Source organism: Lachnellula hyalina (genome assembly GCF_007821495.1).
Source record: "Lachnellula hyalina strain CBS 185.66 chromosome Unknown contig00110, whole genome shotgun sequence".
NCBI lineage: Eukaryota > Fungi > Ascomycota > Leotiomycetes > Helotiales > Lachnaceae > Lachnellula > Lachnellula hyalina.
In genome coordinates, this window is record NW_022157224.1 from 38,348 (window position 1) to 56,813 (window position 18,466).

The 18,466-nt window shown below is 47.9% G+C and overlaps 6 protein-coding genes across 6 annotated transcripts; 3 read left to right on the plus strand and 3 right to left on the minus strand.

The window, feature by feature from the left end:
* Nucleotides 1–113: 113 nt before the first annotated feature.
* On the plus strand, nt 114–757 carry MPC1 (Mitochondrial pyruvate carrier; the record flags this gene model as incomplete). Its single annotated transcript, XM_031150099.1, has 3 exons — nt 114–186; nt 293–365; nt 475–757. 3 exons carry the CDS (start codon nt 114–116, stop codon nt 755–757), a joined length of 429 nt encoding a protein of 142 aa, XP_031003791.1.
* Nucleotides 758–3,197: 2,440 nt separating this feature from the next.
* On the minus strand, nt 3,198–4,882 carry LHYA1_G005150 (uncharacterized protein; the record flags this gene model as incomplete). Its single annotated transcript, XM_031150100.1, has 4 exons — nt 3,198–3,827; nt 3,884–4,351; nt 4,401–4,822; nt 4,876–4,882. 4 exons carry the CDS (start codon nt 4,880–4,882, stop codon nt 3,198–3,200), a joined length of 1,527 nt encoding a protein of 508 aa, XP_031003783.1.
* Nucleotides 4,883–7,162: 2,280 nt separating this feature from the next.
* Nucleotides 7,163–9,466, minus strand: ADE17 (Bifunctional purine biosynthesis protein; the record flags this gene model as incomplete). The annotated part of the gene is made up of 8 exons (XM_031150101.1): nt 7,163–7,318; nt 7,367–7,417; nt 7,490–7,681; nt 7,767–7,821; nt 7,911–8,626; nt 8,697–9,165; nt 9,260–9,386; nt 9,445–9,466. The coding sequence occupies 8 exons, from the start codon at nt 9,464–9,466 to the stop codon at nt 7,163–7,165; spliced, it is 1,788 nt and encodes a 595-aa protein (XP_031003782.1).
* A 2,021-nt stretch (nt 9,467–11,487) lies between these two features.
* LHYA1_G005152 (uncharacterized protein) lies at nt 11,488–12,020 on the plus strand (the record flags this gene model as incomplete). The annotated part of the gene is made up of 2 exons (XM_031150102.1): nt 11,488–11,549; nt 11,603–12,020. The coding sequence occupies 2 exons, from the start codon at nt 11,488–11,490 to the stop codon at nt 12,018–12,020; spliced, it is 480 nt and encodes a 159-aa protein (XP_031003785.1).
* A 727-nt stretch (nt 12,021–12,747) lies between these two features.
* txl1_1 (Thioredoxin-like protein) lies at nt 12,748–13,874 on the plus strand (the record flags this gene model as incomplete). Its single annotated transcript, XM_031150103.1, has 3 exons — nt 12,748–12,826; nt 12,923–13,479; nt 13,530–13,874. 3 exons carry the CDS (start codon nt 12,748–12,750, stop codon nt 13,872–13,874), a joined length of 981 nt encoding a protein of 326 aa, XP_031003784.1.
* Nucleotides 13,875–15,322: 1,448 nt separating this feature from the next.
* tip1 (Tip elongation protein) lies at nt 15,323–17,813 on the minus strand (the record flags this gene model as incomplete). The annotated part of the gene is made up of 2 exons (XM_031150104.1): nt 15,323–17,393; nt 17,446–17,813. The coding sequence occupies 2 exons, from the start codon at nt 17,811–17,813 to the stop codon at nt 15,323–15,325; spliced, it is 2,439 nt and encodes an 812-aa protein (XP_031003779.1).
* Between the last annotated feature and the right edge of the window lie 653 nt (nt 17,814–18,466).

Consider the following 18,466-nt stretch of genomic DNA (forward strand, 5'->3'; position numbering starts at 1 on the left):
ATGGCACGTGACTCATCTCGGAAAAAGGTGGGTAATATCAAACCAACTCCCATCAAAAGGAAACCCGAACTTTCCAAGAATCCAGCAACCCTCTCACCTTCCCCAACCTCACAATGGCATCCTGGTTCCGCGGTATCAATGCGAAGATTCGCTCTCGCCCTATGCTGAGCTATTTCTGCTCTACGCGTACGTTCCTCTCGATATTTCCCCTGCGATACCGGAGCTTTTGTTATCGGCGTTCATGTATCTGTTGAGACTTGAAAGGAAGAATTATAAAGCTGACAATGAGTAGATTTCTGGGGTCCCGTTTCGAACTTCGGTATCCCCATTGCAGCTGTAATGGACACGCAGAAGAGTCCAGAGTTGTAAGTCCTGATAATTTTCCCTTCCCGCCATCTCAATACTTCCCGCCGGCCAACGACATACCTCTGTCTCCCTTGTGCACAAGACCAAAGCTAACGTAACGTCTCTCAGGATCTCCGGCACCATGACCGGTGCTTTGATCATCTACTCGGCAACCTTCATGCGCTACGCCTTGGCCGTCTCTCCCAAGAACTACCTGCTCTTCGCCTGCCACTTCATCAACGAGGGCTCGCAGCTTACGCAGGGTTACAGGTGGGCGCAGTACAACAAGTGGGGTGGTAGAGAAGAGGAGTTGAAGCTCAAGGCTGAGAGTGGGGTCAAGGGTGCTGTGGGCAAGGTTGAGGAAGAGGCAAGGGCGGCGCTTGATAAGGCCAAGGAGATTGCTGGGAAATAAGTGGTGGTGGTGGTGGTGGTGGAAGTGGAGTTGGTACAGAGAGACAGAGTGTAAAAACTTGGGATCTGGGGACGTGTATTAAGATTGACGATTGCGAGACGAGGTTGGGAGCTTTCGTGCTGGTATTAAAGGCATGGACTTCCTCAGGATGACATGGGATGAGTTAATGCATGGAGTGTATAACATGGTCGATGTGGATACGATATCTTAGCAACGTGCTCGCAAATGCAACGGATTTTCTGATCATTCTTCACCGTGCTACGGAACAGTTTATAGAGAGGTCCAAACCTTCAGTGAAGCACCCGGAGATGTCCTCTTTTCCAAGCAGCCTGCATCGTTATATCCTTTTTCAGTTCCTGGTCATTTCAACTCAAGTGGGTAAAATAACTATAAACCCAACATCAAGTCATTATCTCTGACCACGGTTCTTTTATTTTATTTTTTTCTTCCTTTTTCTCATTCAAAATCTAGAACTTCACGCTTTCCTCTTGCAATGTCATATTCTATTCAGGACAAGTGCTAATGTTGCAATGAGCTTTCAGATTTGTATCTAAAGACATTGCTTCTTCAGCACCTTTCATGGTAGAAGAAGAGGCTAAATAACAACCTATACCTCGAAATGATACGTTTGCTTGGCTATTAGGTTTCAGGTTCACAATATGGTCCAAGTTGATAAATAATATACCAGGTACTCATTTAGCAGTGGTATACTTTATTGCTGTCCCATAGACTCTCGACTTATTATGACTAGTGTCTGCCCAGAGCCAGAGTTGCTCAAATCATATTGACAGTTTTAATGTTTCATGATCCATTGAGTCTTTTCATCCACATGCTCTTCTCTTCCTCCTCCATGGTACAATAAAACAATGACCAAAAATCAAGACCAATGGTTGGTTAGACCCAGCAAGGACATATTAGGACTATCTACAGGAGGAGTATACTGGTCATAATGATCCGCATCTTCTGCCAGCCGAGATGAAGCTTGTTCATAGTCTTCCCTCCACAATCGTCCATAGCGTATGAGATATCCTGCTTTGCCTCAAGCCAACGTCGTCGAGAAGCCTGCATCTTCTTCACGATACTCCTCACACCCTCATGTTCATATCCATCCCCAACTCCAACCCCCATCCCCAACTGATCTTTTCCCAGCAGCATCTTTCATCACATCCGCAATAGTCAAAGACTCAACCAGACCTTCCACAAACTCAACATCCAGCAACTTCAAGATCTCCACAGCAATCCGAAACCCGCTCCAGCTTCCCCTCTTCTATGCACATCTCCTCTGCCAATTATCTCGCACTAGCTTCAGAATAACCCACTCTTCATTCTCCGCCCTCGTCATACCCGTCCCAGCCACTTTCTCCTCGTTATCTAGAATAATCCACAGCGCGTGATTTTCTTGGAAGCTAGGAGGAAAGGTTGGGTTATGTTCTTCTTTGTGGTGCAGGTATGTAGACCAGGTGTGTAGCTGGGCTGGGCAGGGCTGCAGAAGAAGGTCGGGAGGTTGAATAGGTCTGCTGTGGACCAGCTTAGCATTTGGGAGACGGAGCCTCGGGAGATGTAGGGACGTAGCATTACTATAATGACATGCCACCAAGTGTTGCTCTTACGAAAAACGTGTTGGCCTGGCAGAAAGGGGTTTGCTGGAAAAGAAAGTGGGACAAGAAAATGCGCCGTGTGCGAAAAGTTGAGGTTGGTAGCTTGTTTGAACCAAATACTATTTGTCCCACGTACGTAGGTAGTAAGTGCACCTACTCGCCTTCTAAAAGGGGGCGTTAGCGTCTTCGCTTCTACCACTTTTGACAGCGCACAATCTACTCAAGCTCCACGAAGAAATTCGGGGAACTTTTTCGAGGTGCAAGACAAGCAGTGGAGAGATGTTTAACAGTAAAAAGCGAGTGCTTAAGCAGAGGGACGACGCACGAGGTGCTGTACCCAGGCTCCTCATTATCGTTGTTATACTAGTATAGCGCTCTGTTTGGATTAAATGGTATCTGTAGGATCAGAGCAAGTGAGAAAGAAAGACTCAGTCGAAACTGTGACTTTCGGGCAGACTTGCTTAGACTAGCATGCATGTATGGATACGGTATAGTACATTCAAAGAGACGGGCAGTAGTAGTATACCGGAAATACCGGCGAAAACGTTTGATCAAGCATGGCCTGTTTGAGGCCCGAGTCTCAGGTTCAAGGTCAAATATTCCTGGCCAACCTTGGCGCTTCGATGTCTCAGAGTCACTATGCATGGAGGGCACTAACGATGAAGATATCAATTCATATATTGATTTGTATTAACAGCTAGCTAGCTCGTAGTAGCGAGTGACGTTCATGTTCGTATTCATGATTGACCCAAAAGTTTCACGGGCTACCCCAACTCCTCCCAGGATATATCCCAACAAAGAAAAGAATACACACACACAACTTTATATAATAATCAAAACATCTATTTCCACCCACGTGGGCTGCCAGGCGGGCTCCCGATCCGTACATCGCTCGTGACTGCCTGTCCTACACTGCCGAAACGGGACTGTTGAGGCGGGGGGCTTGTCAAGGGGCTTGCATATGCGCCTGGGATAGGTACTGAGGCATATGTTTGCTCGCCTGGTGCTGCTGCGACGTGCTCGATGACTCGCTCTTGCTGTGGTGCAGGAGCGGACTCGAATCCGTTCTGTGCTGTCTTGGGTGTGGCGGAATGGACCTTGATAGGAGGTGGCTGGAGGGCGAATGGCTTCTTCTCCATGGCGTATGAAGGTTTGGATTCAACGAAGCGTGTTCCTGGGCCTCCGGCCATTCCGTCCTCAGCAGTTGGGCCAGACTGGTAAGCGGATGGTGGGAATCTTGGCGATTTCATGTGTTGTGAGTATGAAGGGGACATAGGTCCGAACCCTGGGGTGTTTGGCGCGGATTGAGAGCGCAGCTGGGCGAGGTAGAGGTCTGAACGGGCGCGGTCTCGGACATCCATGGACTTGCGAAGACGCTGCTTGGAGTAGTATCTGTAGAAAACGACGGCGTAGAGTATGATGCTGATGCATTCGAGAACAATCTCAATGATACAGCAGACTAAGGACCAGGACTGATAGTTTGTTAGAATGAAGTTCGAACGAGACATAGCTAGAGACAAAAACGTACCTGCATTCTGCAAACCAGTGCATAGTTGACTTTCTCCTGGAATAGTTGCCGCCTCTTGTTATCAACGCAAGACCAACCCCACACATCCTTGTTGTTGCCGCTGTTCTTGGATCCCTGCAATATACCAGCTGCAATACCCCACATTACAGTGCTGAAGATGAAAAAGGCAACTGCAAATAGTGTATAATACACTGCGACTTTCTCTGCCCGTTTGTGGCCACCCCTCCAATATCCATAGAAGATGACGAGACACAGTGCAAGAGATATACAGGCTATTACGAGCACAGCCGTCTGAGGCCAGGTCTTCGTTCCTTGAGCCCAAGCCGGTAAGTTGTTCCGGGTTGGGAGTTTCTTTGTTGCGTTGAAAATCGTAAATGTCATGGAAAGCATAGAGAGAACAATAAGACTGCAACTGAAATTCACGCCTCGCAGAACAAATTTTGCCATCCGGACTCTCGTCTTAATTTTCTTTGGGGTGGTTAGCATGCCCAGAACCAGGATAGTTTGTGGTACTTACCAGATCATTTGCTTGCTCCTTTTCTGTCATCTCCTCGTGCTTCTCTAAAATTTGCTCTTCACGGAATGTCGGGCTCAGAGGATTATCGATCTTCCGCCCTGGTGTCCCTGGAGCTCTCATCGCACTCTTTAATGGAGATGCTGGCGTGGCCGGTATCTCGACATGCTTTGAAGGATCGGTTTGAGATATGTAGCCGAAGCCAATATCTGAAGGTTGTGATTGAGCCATGTATGATTGTGTTTTGGTTGTCGGGGGGTCTGCGAACGGTGACCGGCTGTTCTCGCTCGGCTCTATTGGGGAGTATACAGTTGTTGCTTCAACGAAGCGGGGTGTTCTTGGGACTTTGAGTGATGATTCTGACGAGGAACTGGACGAAGCACGTTCTCGTGATAAAGGCGCTGGTCGTTTCTTTTCCTTGAATGCTGAACGGAATTGTCAGAGAATCTGCAGGAGCTGGTTAGATGAGTACACTCACTGGACATGTTTGATTGAAGGAAAGAAGTCTATCGGTGTAGAGGAGATAAAAAATAGTGCGTACGAGGTCGATGAAGTCAAACACAGCAATGTGAAGCTCCGAATGTAAGATACAAAGACGTTGAAAGATGAAGAATTACAGATAGAGACCAGCTACCGAGGGGAAAGAGAGAAAGGTCTTCAAGAGGTGGGCATACAGGCCGTTTTGTGCTGGCGCGCGCGCCGGAAGCAGGTGTCTAATTCGAGACAGGTTATGAGGCTACTTCTAAAATCAGAAAGATGAATCGGAAGATGGGAAGCACAGTGGGGTATTGACTGACTAGGGACTTTGGAAGTCACCAAGCTGACTGGCTGGAGCTCTGTAGGGAACCCGCGAATCGAGTCTAGAATAGACGCCTAGAACTTGCAGGCCGCTGTGGTGGTACCTCTATCCAGACCACTCGTAATCTGGCGATGTGGTTGACCGCCGTGGAAACAAGACACAAGGCTGAGCAAATCGCGATGTATGCTTTCCCTCAGCGATTACAGCTCAAGGTCACAACTGCGAATACAAACAAGCAACTCGACAACAAATACAGAGAGTCAAATATCTCCAGGTCATCGAGAATCCCAAAGACTTCAGGACGCGAAAAGGGTGCACGCATTCACACACCCACCCACACTCACATTTACAGTTGGCGCCCTCTCACCACATGAGTGAGGCGGGGGGAAGGCATCTTCCAATAAACGCTGGCAGCTTCGCGCCTGCACACCCTGGTAGAAAGGCTGCGGTGTGCATAGGTGGAAGGTCGTACAGCCATTGGTCAGAACTGCTGTCGACCCCTGGCAGTGCCCGAATGAGACTGAGAGTTGTGGTTGGCGGTTAAGAAAAGAGTCAAGGAGACGGCATGGGACCTTAGCTTAACTTCCTTAGCTGGGCGTTGAACATGAGGTGTGATAGGCTCAGCCTCTCGATTGTTAGTTTCACCAGCCACTAGCAGCCACCAGCAGCCTCCCTCTCCCTTCCACGCTCCTCCAGGAGCGAATGATGTGCATCGGCAATCTCTAGTCTTCCCGGACCCCGAGTAGTCTGAGCGCCGCCAGCGGTAAAGGACGACGACGACCCAACAAGACATTTGTTACGAATAGCGTGGCATGGACTCATCCATATCCATGCCGTGGGAGAGTGCGAAACCGTTGCAAACCTTACTCGACCCAATATTGATTAATATTGATTTAGGGCAATTAATTTTGTTTATTTTTAAACCTGTGATGGCAGCTGCATTGCAGATAGGCTGGGCTCCCGATGTGGCGACTTGGCTGTACAGTCCGTCCAGTAGAGTACTCCATATCCCTGGAAAAGACGAGTGTTTGCTCGGAAGCACCCATGTGCAGCTTAGCGTCGATGGCTGTCAGTGACTTTTCCAGGCAGGCTAATTGCGTTTGCTGACAACCGTTTGGAAACGCAGCCTATCGCAAGAACGATTGCCGAACAATACTCTATTTAAAGCCCCGGGCGATTTGAGCGACAGAGTTCATCGAAATAGAAATGCCAGAGAAGAATCCCAATAAGAAGAATCTGACAGCCGTGAGCGAGGGGGGTAATACCCATTCCTGCTTGTCACACATTCTATACATGGCCTTTTCCGGAAGACTACTCTCCGTGGAACGCACTTTTTAATATCAGCCGAGGATCTATTCGTAGTACAAGTGACCTCTTGTATAGAACTCAGGCGAACCTCGACTCCCACGTGAGTGTATCGTATTATGAGCAAGTGTTCGTTCCTGGGATTAATCCGTTAGAATGATCGGTGAACACTTTCTTTCTTCCAATTTTATCTCTTTACTCCATTTAAGGATCCCTTGAGAGCCGAGATCCTCCTCGGCATTGTCTTGTCTTTCTAACTCTCGATAGCTCAATAGAGATGGCCTTGCATCCTATGAGTACTCGTTTTGAGTTCTCCACGAAGCATAAGCATCACACTTCCAGGGAACTCATTCTCGGTATGCTTTGATAGATGCCGTCCCGGAATTGCTCAGCCACTCACTGGAGATGGCAAATAATCATCATCACAGAGAGTTCCCCAGAGAGGGCACTGCGAGGAAGGAATATGTTCCGCTTTAAATGCTATCTGAGAGTTAGCGACACATAGACATAGAAGCACAACCGACGACACTTCGTGCGCGACACTTTTGTGTGTTTCATAACATGTCCATTGTTCAAGCAACATGTTCAATATGGGTATTCGACCTGGTCACTCATTTTGATTTGCCCTTTATTCAACCCGGAAACCCGGAAGATGCTGCGTCTAGTGGTGGAACAGGCGGATGCTCTGCTCAACAAATGTGATACCCAGCTTCTCGGCCGTCTCAAATACACCCTTGTCATTCTGACTGCCACTTGGTGCCGCAATGTACTTGGCTCCGGAACGTCCAGCCCTGTAGACATTATCGATGAATGGGAACTGTCTATGTTAGTCTTTACAAATTCGCTCCAGCAAAAATCAACTTACGAAGGCATCACTTGAAACAGCTACCTCGCTCAGCTTTCCCAGCCATTCCTTCTGCAAAACTTGATTAGCATGCTATTTGAGGAGAGTATCCCAGATATCATGGGACATTATAGGACTTCTTACCCTCTCCTCCTCGCTGAACGGCTCCGGGACTTCATCGAAGAAGGCTTCGTAACCATCTCTCTCTGGGCCATCTTTTGGTAACTGTCCGCTGACTAGCAAGTCAATTGCATTGCTCTTATCTGGTCGCTTGGTGCCCTTCTTCCACTTTATACCTAGGACTCGTGGGTTGAATCTCAGCCACCAGTTGTCGGCCTAAACAGACGGTCAGTTGTGCATTCGGGGAGTAGGAGATTTTCTCGGAGCATAGAAGACATGTCGGAGAAGCGGATGGGCTGACCTTATCACCAGCAAGCCGAGTGCAATGAATGCGTGACTGCTGCCCTGCCCCTAGTCTGCAGAATATCAGCATCACTTATAGGAAAAATGTCTCGCGTATTTTGTAGCCTTAGAAGTAGTGTGGAATAGGAATTGGATTACGTACCCGATGATTTGACCATTGAGGGCGTAGCAAACCGAATTACTTTGAGTGTATTTCAAAGAAATTGTAGCTACCGTCAAATCCCTATTGGCAGAATCCGGCAATGGACCTGATTCCTTTGGAGTGATGATTGAAGTGAAAGACTTGGGCGAGATATGGGCATCGTTTCGGTGCTGGGTTAAGGTGATGCCATATACTGTCCTAGACTCTGGGCCAGCTGGCTCATATTCTGGATCCATCTGTAGCACAAGATATTTCCCGCCTTTCTTCTTCTTAAGGATTTCGAGAGCGGCATCCTCATAACCGGCAGCAATGACACCATCAGAAACCTCTCTCGAAATGATCTTCGCAGTTGGAACATCAACAACATCGCTCAAAGCAATCATGTCACCAAAACTACTCATTCGATCGGCACCACGGGCACGGGCATAGGCTTGTGCCAAAGGTGAGCTCTCCAGACCTTCAATATCATCGACCATGTAAACCTTCCTCTCGTCCGCGCTTAGAGGTACACCAATTGCTGCTCCGGCAGGAGAAACGTGCTTGAAGCTTGTGGCAGCTGCTTGTCCAAGTGCGGTCTTCAATTCTTTAACCAATGCCCATCCATTCAGAGCATCTAGAAGGTTAATGTAGCCAGGCGAACCATTCAAGGCCTTGAATGGTAATGATCCATGCTCGACCAAAGCCGCAGCCGGTTTTTGATGCGGATTTGCTCCGTACTGAATATCATACATCAGTATTACAAGTCTCGGAAGGTCTAGGAAATTATGGGTATCCTGGCTGACTTACTCTAAGTGCCAAGTGCTGGACGCCGTCACCTGCGTACTTCTTTCGGAAAAACTCAGAAATAGATTTGTCGTAATCAGCTGTGTGTTCAAACGCCTTCAGAGCGTATAGGTTCCGGCTACGGTCAGAGATTTCACCATTTTCCAATTCTTGAAGAAACTCTGGGTAGTCTGCAGGGTCACTCAGAATAGTGACTCTCGTATGGTTCTTGGCCGCAGCACGGATCAAAGTGACTCCTCCAACATCGATTTCTTCGACAGCTTCGGAAATAGTGACATTGATCTTCGCAACGGTATCCTTGAATGGATACAAATTGCATATAACATAGTCGACTTTGTCGATGTTCTGTTCCGCCAGGTCTTTTTCATCAGAGGCAAGATCGCGCGCAAGGATACCGGCATGGACTGCTGGATGGAGAGTTTTGACTCGTCCAGCCAGCATCTCTGGGGCATGGGTAATGGCAGAAATGTCCCTGGTTGTAGTAGTTAGCACGTAATGATGTAGCAGTTGGCAGGTGCGATAATGCCCCGCCATGAATAGACGTTATCCTCCATCGGACAACTTACTCGACGTCAAACCCGGACTCTCGGATCATCTTCGCAGTGCCCCCCGAAGCAAGGAGGCGTACATTGTGCTTGATTAATCCCTTGGCTAGGTCTAGTAGTCCAAGCTTGTCGTAGACCGATATGATCGCTGGCAGACAGGTATTAGCTAGCAAACAGACACTTGCGAATAAATCCTGTATATATACCTGTTTTCTGGTTCGCAGACATCTTGCAGCAGTTTTGATTGAGCTCTACTTGCCGTTAGTACAATCGAGTGTTGCTTCTGCCGAACTGAAAGATAAATACTCACAAAGTTTGGGATGTTGTGATAGAGGGGCATTTTTTTTGTTTAAGGTTTTGGAGGGGTAGGTAAGACTCCGTTAGTGCCTTACTTGTGAGGCTGCTAGAAAGCGCACACAAACTAGTGCACTAGCGCCCGCAAGAAATTTTCTATATCTGCTGAGATCCGAGTCCCAGTTTCTTTTCCTCTCCACAACATGCCAAATGGCATACAACGCAAAAAACACTTCCTCTATAAGCATTCTGTTTGAGAAACCCGTTACCCTCGTGGCAATGTGAGGTTCCATGACGCACAGAACCGTCAGCAGGAAAGGAGAAAAAATTGGCCGATCTTGGGTGAAGCGTTCTCCTTTACCCTATGGAGAGGGTTTCAATGATTAGCCGTACATGTTCTCAACACTTCAAGCGATCAAGTCTTTGGATACTGTTTAAATCACATGGAAGGAAATGGGGAGTCAAGATCAACCTGGACCTGTTTGACGGATTCTTCGTGAAGACACAAGGCCAGATCGTCGGCCTGTCCAACAGATACTGTAGATGTTCCTTATCAGCATCAGTCGGTTGGCCTAACCGCATTGCAGCGTGAAGTCTGCCCGCTATACTGCAACAGTCTCTAGTGCTGAATATTGAACCTCGATACTTTCATCCACGATATTGATTCCGAGCCCCATCGTGCCACTGTGGCTGAACCATATCTATCCGTTATGTGGCGTCCTGGGTAATTATTCACTAGGGAAGAACGTGAGGTCCATGGCGCCTTTCATATAACGAATGAAGCTTGCTTCTAGTAGAGTGGTAGGTTTGGAGTAGAAATAGAATCAACGACTGCCGAATGGGATGAAGTATCTTCCCCTACTAAAATTCATGGCTTAGACTCGCTGTTCTGACTTCGTAGTTAATAACGAAACAAACGTCGTAGGAGAACAAACAATCGGCGGGGAAAACATGAAAAGACCTAAACACCCGTTATTATTAGAAGTCTGGAATATTGGAACTGCCAGTTCGGTTATAGTAATAATACTAATAATACTAATAATCATAATAATAGCAACAACCATATCCCACCCTCCGTTTGATTTCAAATTCATGGTTGCGCAGCTTTCAATATCAATGTTGCAGACGCAATTTGGATAAGACTTTCGTCACAGTTACTCGTAGAATATGCACCAATCAGACTGCATATGAGAGATGAGGAACAGGGCAGTGGTTCTTGATGGTTGCATTGCAATCTTCGAAAAGTCAGGGATTAGGCGCAGGTACCCGCGATAAAGTGGCCGAAAGGGGGGAGGGGGGTGATACCGCATTATGCATATCGTGAGTTGCCCCCGGAATAATTGGACTGGTTTCTCTACATGGAGAAGTGCTTGAACGAGCGAACGGGAGATAACGCTTTTATGAGTTGTCAATCTAACGATGCCGTGAGATTTATGTTGCTTCTTCGTTTCCTCAGAAATGATCCGTGGCTGCGAAACGTTCCAGTTGTGACTGAGAGATAAACTTCCCGAGCTAAGTACATGGCGTTTATTATCGATAGCACGAGCATTCCTGCTAAATGCGGATGCTAATCGTGAAGCTTCTTACGCCTCCACATACTGTACAGGTACCGGAACGGCGTATGCATGGCTAGGTTCATGTCTATTCATCTCCGCCTAGTGGGTCCTCTAGAATTTGAGGGTAGGACGTGGGACACTCACCGTACGCAACGTTATCACAGGGGAGGCTCGTGGATAAGTCGACGCGTACAGTACCGTACATATATAGCAGACGTTCCTTCTCCCTCCCATTCTCTCTTTCTTTCTCCTCATCCTCGATCACCCACACTCTTTTGAACAATACTTAATAGTAGTCACTCACTCAAACACACAACAAGCTTCCTTCATAACCTTTTCAACCCTACCAATCCATATACCAATCTTATCAAGCAATCCAGCTTCATTCCAACCATCAAAATGCAATTCAACGTCGTCGCACTTGCTCTCGCCACCATGGCAACCGTCGCTTCAGCTGGAAGGTGAGCAACTAGAGCTTGATAGATCTCTGCTCTATGCTAACAATTGCATCAAGTATCACCACAGTCTACGCCTGTGCCTCCACTGTCTCAACTGTCTCTGGTGTCGCTGCTCCCACTGGCGCCGCTTCTCCCACCGTTGCATCAACTGGGGTTGCCTCAGCACCAACTCCCACTGGTAGCCCCATCGCCTACGCTGGCGCTGCTTCCTTGAACGGTGTCTCCGCTTTCGGCATCATCGTTGCTGGCGGTGTTGCTCTTGTACGTTCTCCGGAAGGCTTTCAATCTGATCTCAAGCTTACATATCTACCAGTTCCTGTAAACATCTCGTCCTCCCCTTTGAGGTTTGACGGTGTCACATTCCAGCATTTGCGATCCGGTATATTTAATATGACTGTAACGACCTTTCGATTCTTCATGGCTGCGAGATACCCTGTCATCTGCACTGGCAAGTACGGAGTGGATGTTAGGTGAAAGGCATTGCGTGTTGCAGAGATGTGATGAGCTTTGACATCAGCATTATCTTATAAATAGGAGATCATTGCACCAAATCAAGACAAATTATTAATGAACACTTTGAAGCGAGATGTGATATTATGACTATAACTATTTGGACAACGAGAAACGGACGCTATCTATTCCAATAGACAATTAAGGCTGTATAGTAAGGAAAGCTCATCAGGGGTATGACTGGCACAAATTGACCAACTGTCAGCTTTGGACTTCCTCGCTGCTCTTTTGACGCCCAACGATTTAAATTTGACTGCAGGCGGGATCATGCAAACAGGTATCGCGATGAGCGAATAATAGTACTGCATAGAGCATCCTCAATCTTAATCTTGAAGTGCCCTACGATGTAATGGTAGAAGATCTCCCACTGCATGAAACTTGTTCTGTGGAGTCTTATCACAGGCGTACAACTCCATTGCAAAGACGCTTCGAAAACCAACATGGAATCCGATTGTCCAGTGTCCAGAAGCTTTCTGTTGACTCACTTGAGCTGCTCTCCGTTACTGTACTGAGACACTGGTCGCGTTGTAAGAGGTGATGTGAGTTTGCGGGAGCTTGTGTGAATCTACGTCACGTTTTCCAACGCCTCTCGGCAAATCCATCTTCTTTTCCAGGTACAGTACAGTACTTAGTTTTATTATCAAGCAACTGCAACCACCACCCACCTTTTCTCTCGATCTTTACATTGGAGATGTCGAAAACACTTCAGATCGCGTCTCCCGCGCAGTTCAGCGCGCTTCTAAAGTCCTCAAGAATAGTTGTGACGGACTGTATGCTTACCCCATCAACCCCGCCCGCACTGATCAATCAGCTCTTTGCAGGCGCCTGAAACTACAATTCAGAGCTTCTACTGACCTATATAATAGTCTATGCAGATTGGTGTGGACCATGCAAAGCGATCGCCCCAATATATGAGCAGCTCTCTGCGCAACTGTCGCGCCCGAATCAGATTTCTTTTACGAAAGTCAACGTAGACACACAGAAGGAAATCGCCTCGAAATATGCTGTTACCGCCATGCCGACATTCATGATCTTCAAGCAAGGAGAGGTTATGGAGAAAGTACAGGGGGCAGACCCAAGGAAACTCCAAGATGTTGTGCGAAAGCTTGCTGCTGAGGCCGATCCTCATTCGAGCTCAAGCGGTTTCGGCGGCTCCAGCAGTAGCAGCGGATGGCGCGTTGGAGAACTGCCAAGGGGATATCATGATGTAACGGATCAGATTGATGTTAAGGGCTTGGAGCTTCTGAATGCGGATATCGAGTTTGGAGGTGTCCGAGGTTTGTTTGAGGACAGTAAGCCTTCAGGATTGTTGAAGGGCAAGGCAGCAGAGAAGCCTGCGAAGGACTGGGTAGAGAGTGATACAGATGAGCAGTTGATGTTATTCTTGCCATTCCAGTCTACTCTCAAGGTCCATACTCTGCAGGTTAGTGATTAGAGTCTTCTATGCTACTTTCAAACTAACTGGATAATCAGATTACTTCCCTACCTCCGTCAGCCGAAGACGACGAAGAAGTTCCTATGCGGCCAAAGACCATCCAAATATATCCAAACCGTCCACACATTCTTGGTTTTGAGGAAGCAGATGATGTCCCTGCAGCACAAAGTCTCACCATCGCACCAGAAGACTGGGACTCGACTGGCACCGCAACACTTTCCCTCCGGTTCGTCAAGTTCCAGAATGTCACAAGCCTGGTACTTTTTGTTGTAGATGGCAACGGAGAGGGCGAGCGGGTTAGATTGGATAGAGTGAGGATCATTGGTGAGACTGGTGAGAAACGGGACCAGGGAAAACTTGAGAAGGTTGACCACGATCATTAGAGGCAGTAGAAGAGATGACGGATTATGAGTTATGCACGACATAGAATTAGTTCTTGGCTGGCGTTGAGACATGATATGCAGTTCAAGGTTTTTGAAAATGAACAGCATGAATTTCCATGTAATGATTGGTTCCATATAAAGGTAGTAAGTAGGTAATCCTTCAGCTCTTGAGTTGTTCCCACCACAAAACCCCCAGCCAGCCCAACTCCCCTCTTCAAACATACACACCATTAGTCTTCTATCTCTGCTACCAATATAAATCCCCTATTCCCCAAAGTGAATGTCCAACTCCCCATCCGGCCCCGAAACCTGCACCTCACGAGCCCGTTAAGACAAATCGCGAGAGCGAACGCGGTTCAGGCTTGCTATGGACGGAAGAATTGCTGCAATTAATTTCTCTGTGGTCGATTTGACGCTCTGTTTGTTTGACTACACCACTGATTTGCAAAAGAATTGCAGGTGTTTAGAGTAACACGAGGATAAATCGACCGCCGCACGAAGAAAAAAGAAGAAGGAAAAGAAGGAATGCTCGACGGGAAATTTTCTGAAATACTGCTCGGCAGACGCGAAGGGGCTAGGCTGGTTTGGGGATGGTGGATATTAGAAAGAGGGTATGCTGGATGGGAAAAGCGGCATCGCTTTCTAACCAGATGCACATTAAAAGTTGCCATAATGAATGCCGCTTTCTGTGTACAATGCGAGCTGGGATGTGAATTCTAATGGACTCGAGGCTAGGTATTTAGTAAGATCAATCAGTCGTCATTTATGAAAGGCGAGCATTGAAGACAGCTTACTGTACAACATTTTGGGCTTGCGGTTATCTATAAATTATCAATCATACAAATTACTGTCACTAAAGAACTCATATCACCTCTCAAATACGAGCAAGTAGGAGCGCAAGTATCGTCAATATATTATTAACACCATTGTCTGCAGGCAAGAAGTGAAGATTCGAGAGCTCTGCTGACTGCTTCCCTTCTGAGAGCCCTGACCTATAAATCTAGAACTGGATCATGAGACTACTTTGTAAGTCGCGACTGAAATGTTTGAGTCAGGTGGACTGGGGTCTTATGGGTACAAAGAGTAGCCCTTAGTATGCGGTACAACAGCTTTGAGGAGAAGATCGGGTCTTAATATACGGTATTGTGGACTACATACCCAAGAAAAGATGACCATTACAAAAACATCTCAACAACCCGAGCAAATAAAACATGAACAGACATGATCAACCCTTGTTAATTACTTATTATCTACATTAGTCATAACGGCCCTTTCGCATCAAACATTCCAATCATAAGGCTGTTCTAGGCCAGACCGTCCAAAAAGTAAAAGAGAATGGTATCATCGCTGAACGAGTAAAAGAAGACATCCACGCAATGCTAATCCCCCAATCCCTTTTCTGAAGAATGAAATAAAACAGATAACCTGTAGATGCTGCATGCAGATCCTTAGAACGCGTCTTCAAAAGGACAATCAATGCTTTCATGGCCTTCTCTCTCACATACTCCACACCATTTATCCATGTTCACTACTCCACTCTCTTTGCCTGCAACAGGGCCAGACTCCATGGGATTCGGAATGATCCTCACTGGTGTAATAGCTGTAGGACGAGGTGATTTCTTGATTGGCGACAAGGGTGCTGGTTTGTAGTCGGGGGCCGGTGGAGACAGCCCTTTCAGTCCCTCTTTAACAACATCCTTGCCCGTCCGCTGCTGTGAAGGCTCCCTTTGAGTGCCACTAGGGGTGAACATGTTCGTACATGTTAAGATATCATGACCGGATGTTTCACAAAGCTCGCAGAAGCTCTCATTTGCTGACGAGTAGGCATCACTCTCTGGCATTGTCTCAAGCGTATTCGCACGTCTGTGAGTCTCGGGGGACCTTGGCAGTTCTCGATCCCTCCAACTGACAACTGTTCCCTTGGAGTCTCGGTCGTGAGTGACCGTTCCAGAGCTGCCGACAGTAATTCCGCTCGCACGTTGACTGGCCGGATCACTAGCACTTCCTCTGCGAAGTCGCTCTACCTCACGCTCAAGCTCCTCTTCTCGATTATTCTTAGACTCGATGACCGAACGAAGATCCAAGAGTTCACGTTCGATTTTCTCCCGAGCCAATCGCTCCTCCATGGGATCTCCGTTACTAGCATGTCGATTTCGCGTGAAACTTTCTTGTCTCTGGGTTGGGGTTTTCTGAAGGTCTAAGATTGCACTTCCCACATCTGGTACGGCATCCCGGCTCAAAGAGTGTATGATGGCTTTCAAGCCCCGAATCTCATCATCTCGTTGTTCAACCTCCTTGGACGCGGATCCAGCGTCTCCGTTTGCGCCTCCACTCAAAGATGCCGCAGCCTTTTCTCGCTCGCGGCGCAACTCTGACCGTGTACGCTCAACTTCTCCACGCAGGAACTCAACCTCTCCTCTAGCTTCTGCTTCACCTCGGCGAGCGTCCTCAAGACCTTCTTCTAACTCTTGAACAAGTTCCTCTAGTTGCTTTAGCTGTCGTGCTACGCTGTCGACATCTTCCCCACGCTCCTGCAATTCTCTAATATCCTGCAGAAGATCCTCCACTCGTTTTTCGTATACGCGTTCGGTCTCGGTGCTTGCTAGCTCGAGGGTATCGATAGTGCTTCGGAAATCTGCTCGGTGGGCATCAAACTCCGCGGTCAACATGGCAATTTTCTCATTCTTTTCCCTGAGCACTGCTCGCAATTGAGTAGCATCTTTGTCCTCCATGCTACCTCTGTGTTGCCTGGGTATCCCTTCTGGGTTACCCATCAATGTCTGGACCTCAGCTAAACTGCTCTCCATCTCTGCTAGAGCCGAGGCTTGTTCTTTGAGTTGTCTGTCTCGCTCTTCTAACTGTCCTCGTAATCGATCGGCTTCATCATCGTTCGGCCTGGATGCCGTCCTAGATGCCGGTCGCATTTTGGAATTGAACGAAGAAACGGAGCCCATGCTCCCGTTGGTTGTAGTCCGGGCAACTCCAATAGGTGTAAGTTCGTCATCGCTGATGCCCAAAGAAGGAGCCTGTCCCAAAGCAGATGCACTTCGAGGGCCAACACTGGCGTTCATGCCATTCCTAGGCATGTATCCACCTCTCTTGCTTGGGTCGCCAGAATCCTTTGTTCCCCTCACACTCTGCCCGAATTTTCCTGGAGCAGGACTTCCATAACGGGAGGGGGTTTGAGTTGCCGGATTTCCGATATTGGATGGTCTGTTGGTAAGCTGAGGTCTTCGTAAAGGCGACTCTGGGCGAGGTAGCGATGGTCGCGACTTCTTGAATTGAGGGCTTGGTGCCCTTCCAGGACCAACAGACTGGCTAAACTTAGGCAGCGAAGGGGTTGGCGGGGTGTATGCGCTTGATCCCTGGCCCGATGCCTTGAAGCTGCCACCAGCTGATGGGGTTGAAGGAGTGAGGGGGAAAGATTCGTCGCGCGATGGAGGTGTTCCACGTCTCGTGGCTTTGTTTATTGGGAGGAATATACCGGCTCCGGGGATCGAAGTTACAAAGTAGGACACACTATGTGACTTGTCAATAGAATTCCTGTAGAAGCCGCCGTTTGCTGTCTTACCCGTCAACATCCCCGTTATTCTTGCCGCGTTTAGCAAACTCCTCGCTCAGTTCCACCCCCGCAAAGATGCCCTTTTTACCTTGCACACTGCCTTTGAATTTGACCGTTCCATGCATGTTCCCAGGAACATCAACATGGTCTCCGACGTCGAGATCTTCGGCGTCGGCCGGCCGGGATGGTGTGAATGGGGCCATGTTGTTCCTATTTGTACGCGGATCTTCGTTCATCATCATGCTCATACCGCCGTACGCTTCGCCGGCATTGCGTGGGTTGGAATATGAGGCAGAGAGGTTCGGGCTCGAAGCTGTATTAAGGCCATTCGAAGGTCTTGGTCTGGCGAGAGAGCGGCGAGGCGTGAAGCTCGACATTGGCGCGTCTACTTATAGGTGTTATTGTTTTCTTTGGCGTGCTTTTTTCGGGGTCATCAGACACCCCTGTCAAATTCTACTGTTGGTGGAAGTGAAGTATTGAAGCTAAACGTGCCAACTGCGTTTTTCGTCTTGGTCTGGTGCGCAGATTCGCAATAGGAGGAAGCCAGTGAAGTGAAAGTTATCTATCGAATGTCGAGTCGCAAAGTAGCAATAATATAGTCATTTCTCACCCGCATCGCTGAAGGATTCGCGACTGCCCAATCGGAAATATGCACAGCACAGTACATGTGCAGTACAGCACTCCAAGAGAACGCGTTTGGTATATCATCTCTTCCTTTTAAGTACTATAAAGTTCTGTACAACTCGATAATTACTCAAGCGCGTGCTGGCCTGATATCTTGACAAAGGTATAAACCAATTCCCCAGCCTGATGCCCCTTGTGCTCGTGCGTGCTCGTGCGTGCTCAAGCCTCAAGGACCACCTCATTGCCGGCTCGGTACATGTCATATGAGTAATTCGAAGTCCCACACGGCGGGACATTAAAAATCTCAAGACGCTTTGTCTGTCTACCACGAGGCTTTATCCTTGCGCGATGCAGGAACCACAACGACACGGGGATTCAAGGTTGAACTGCTTTCCTAACTCAACGG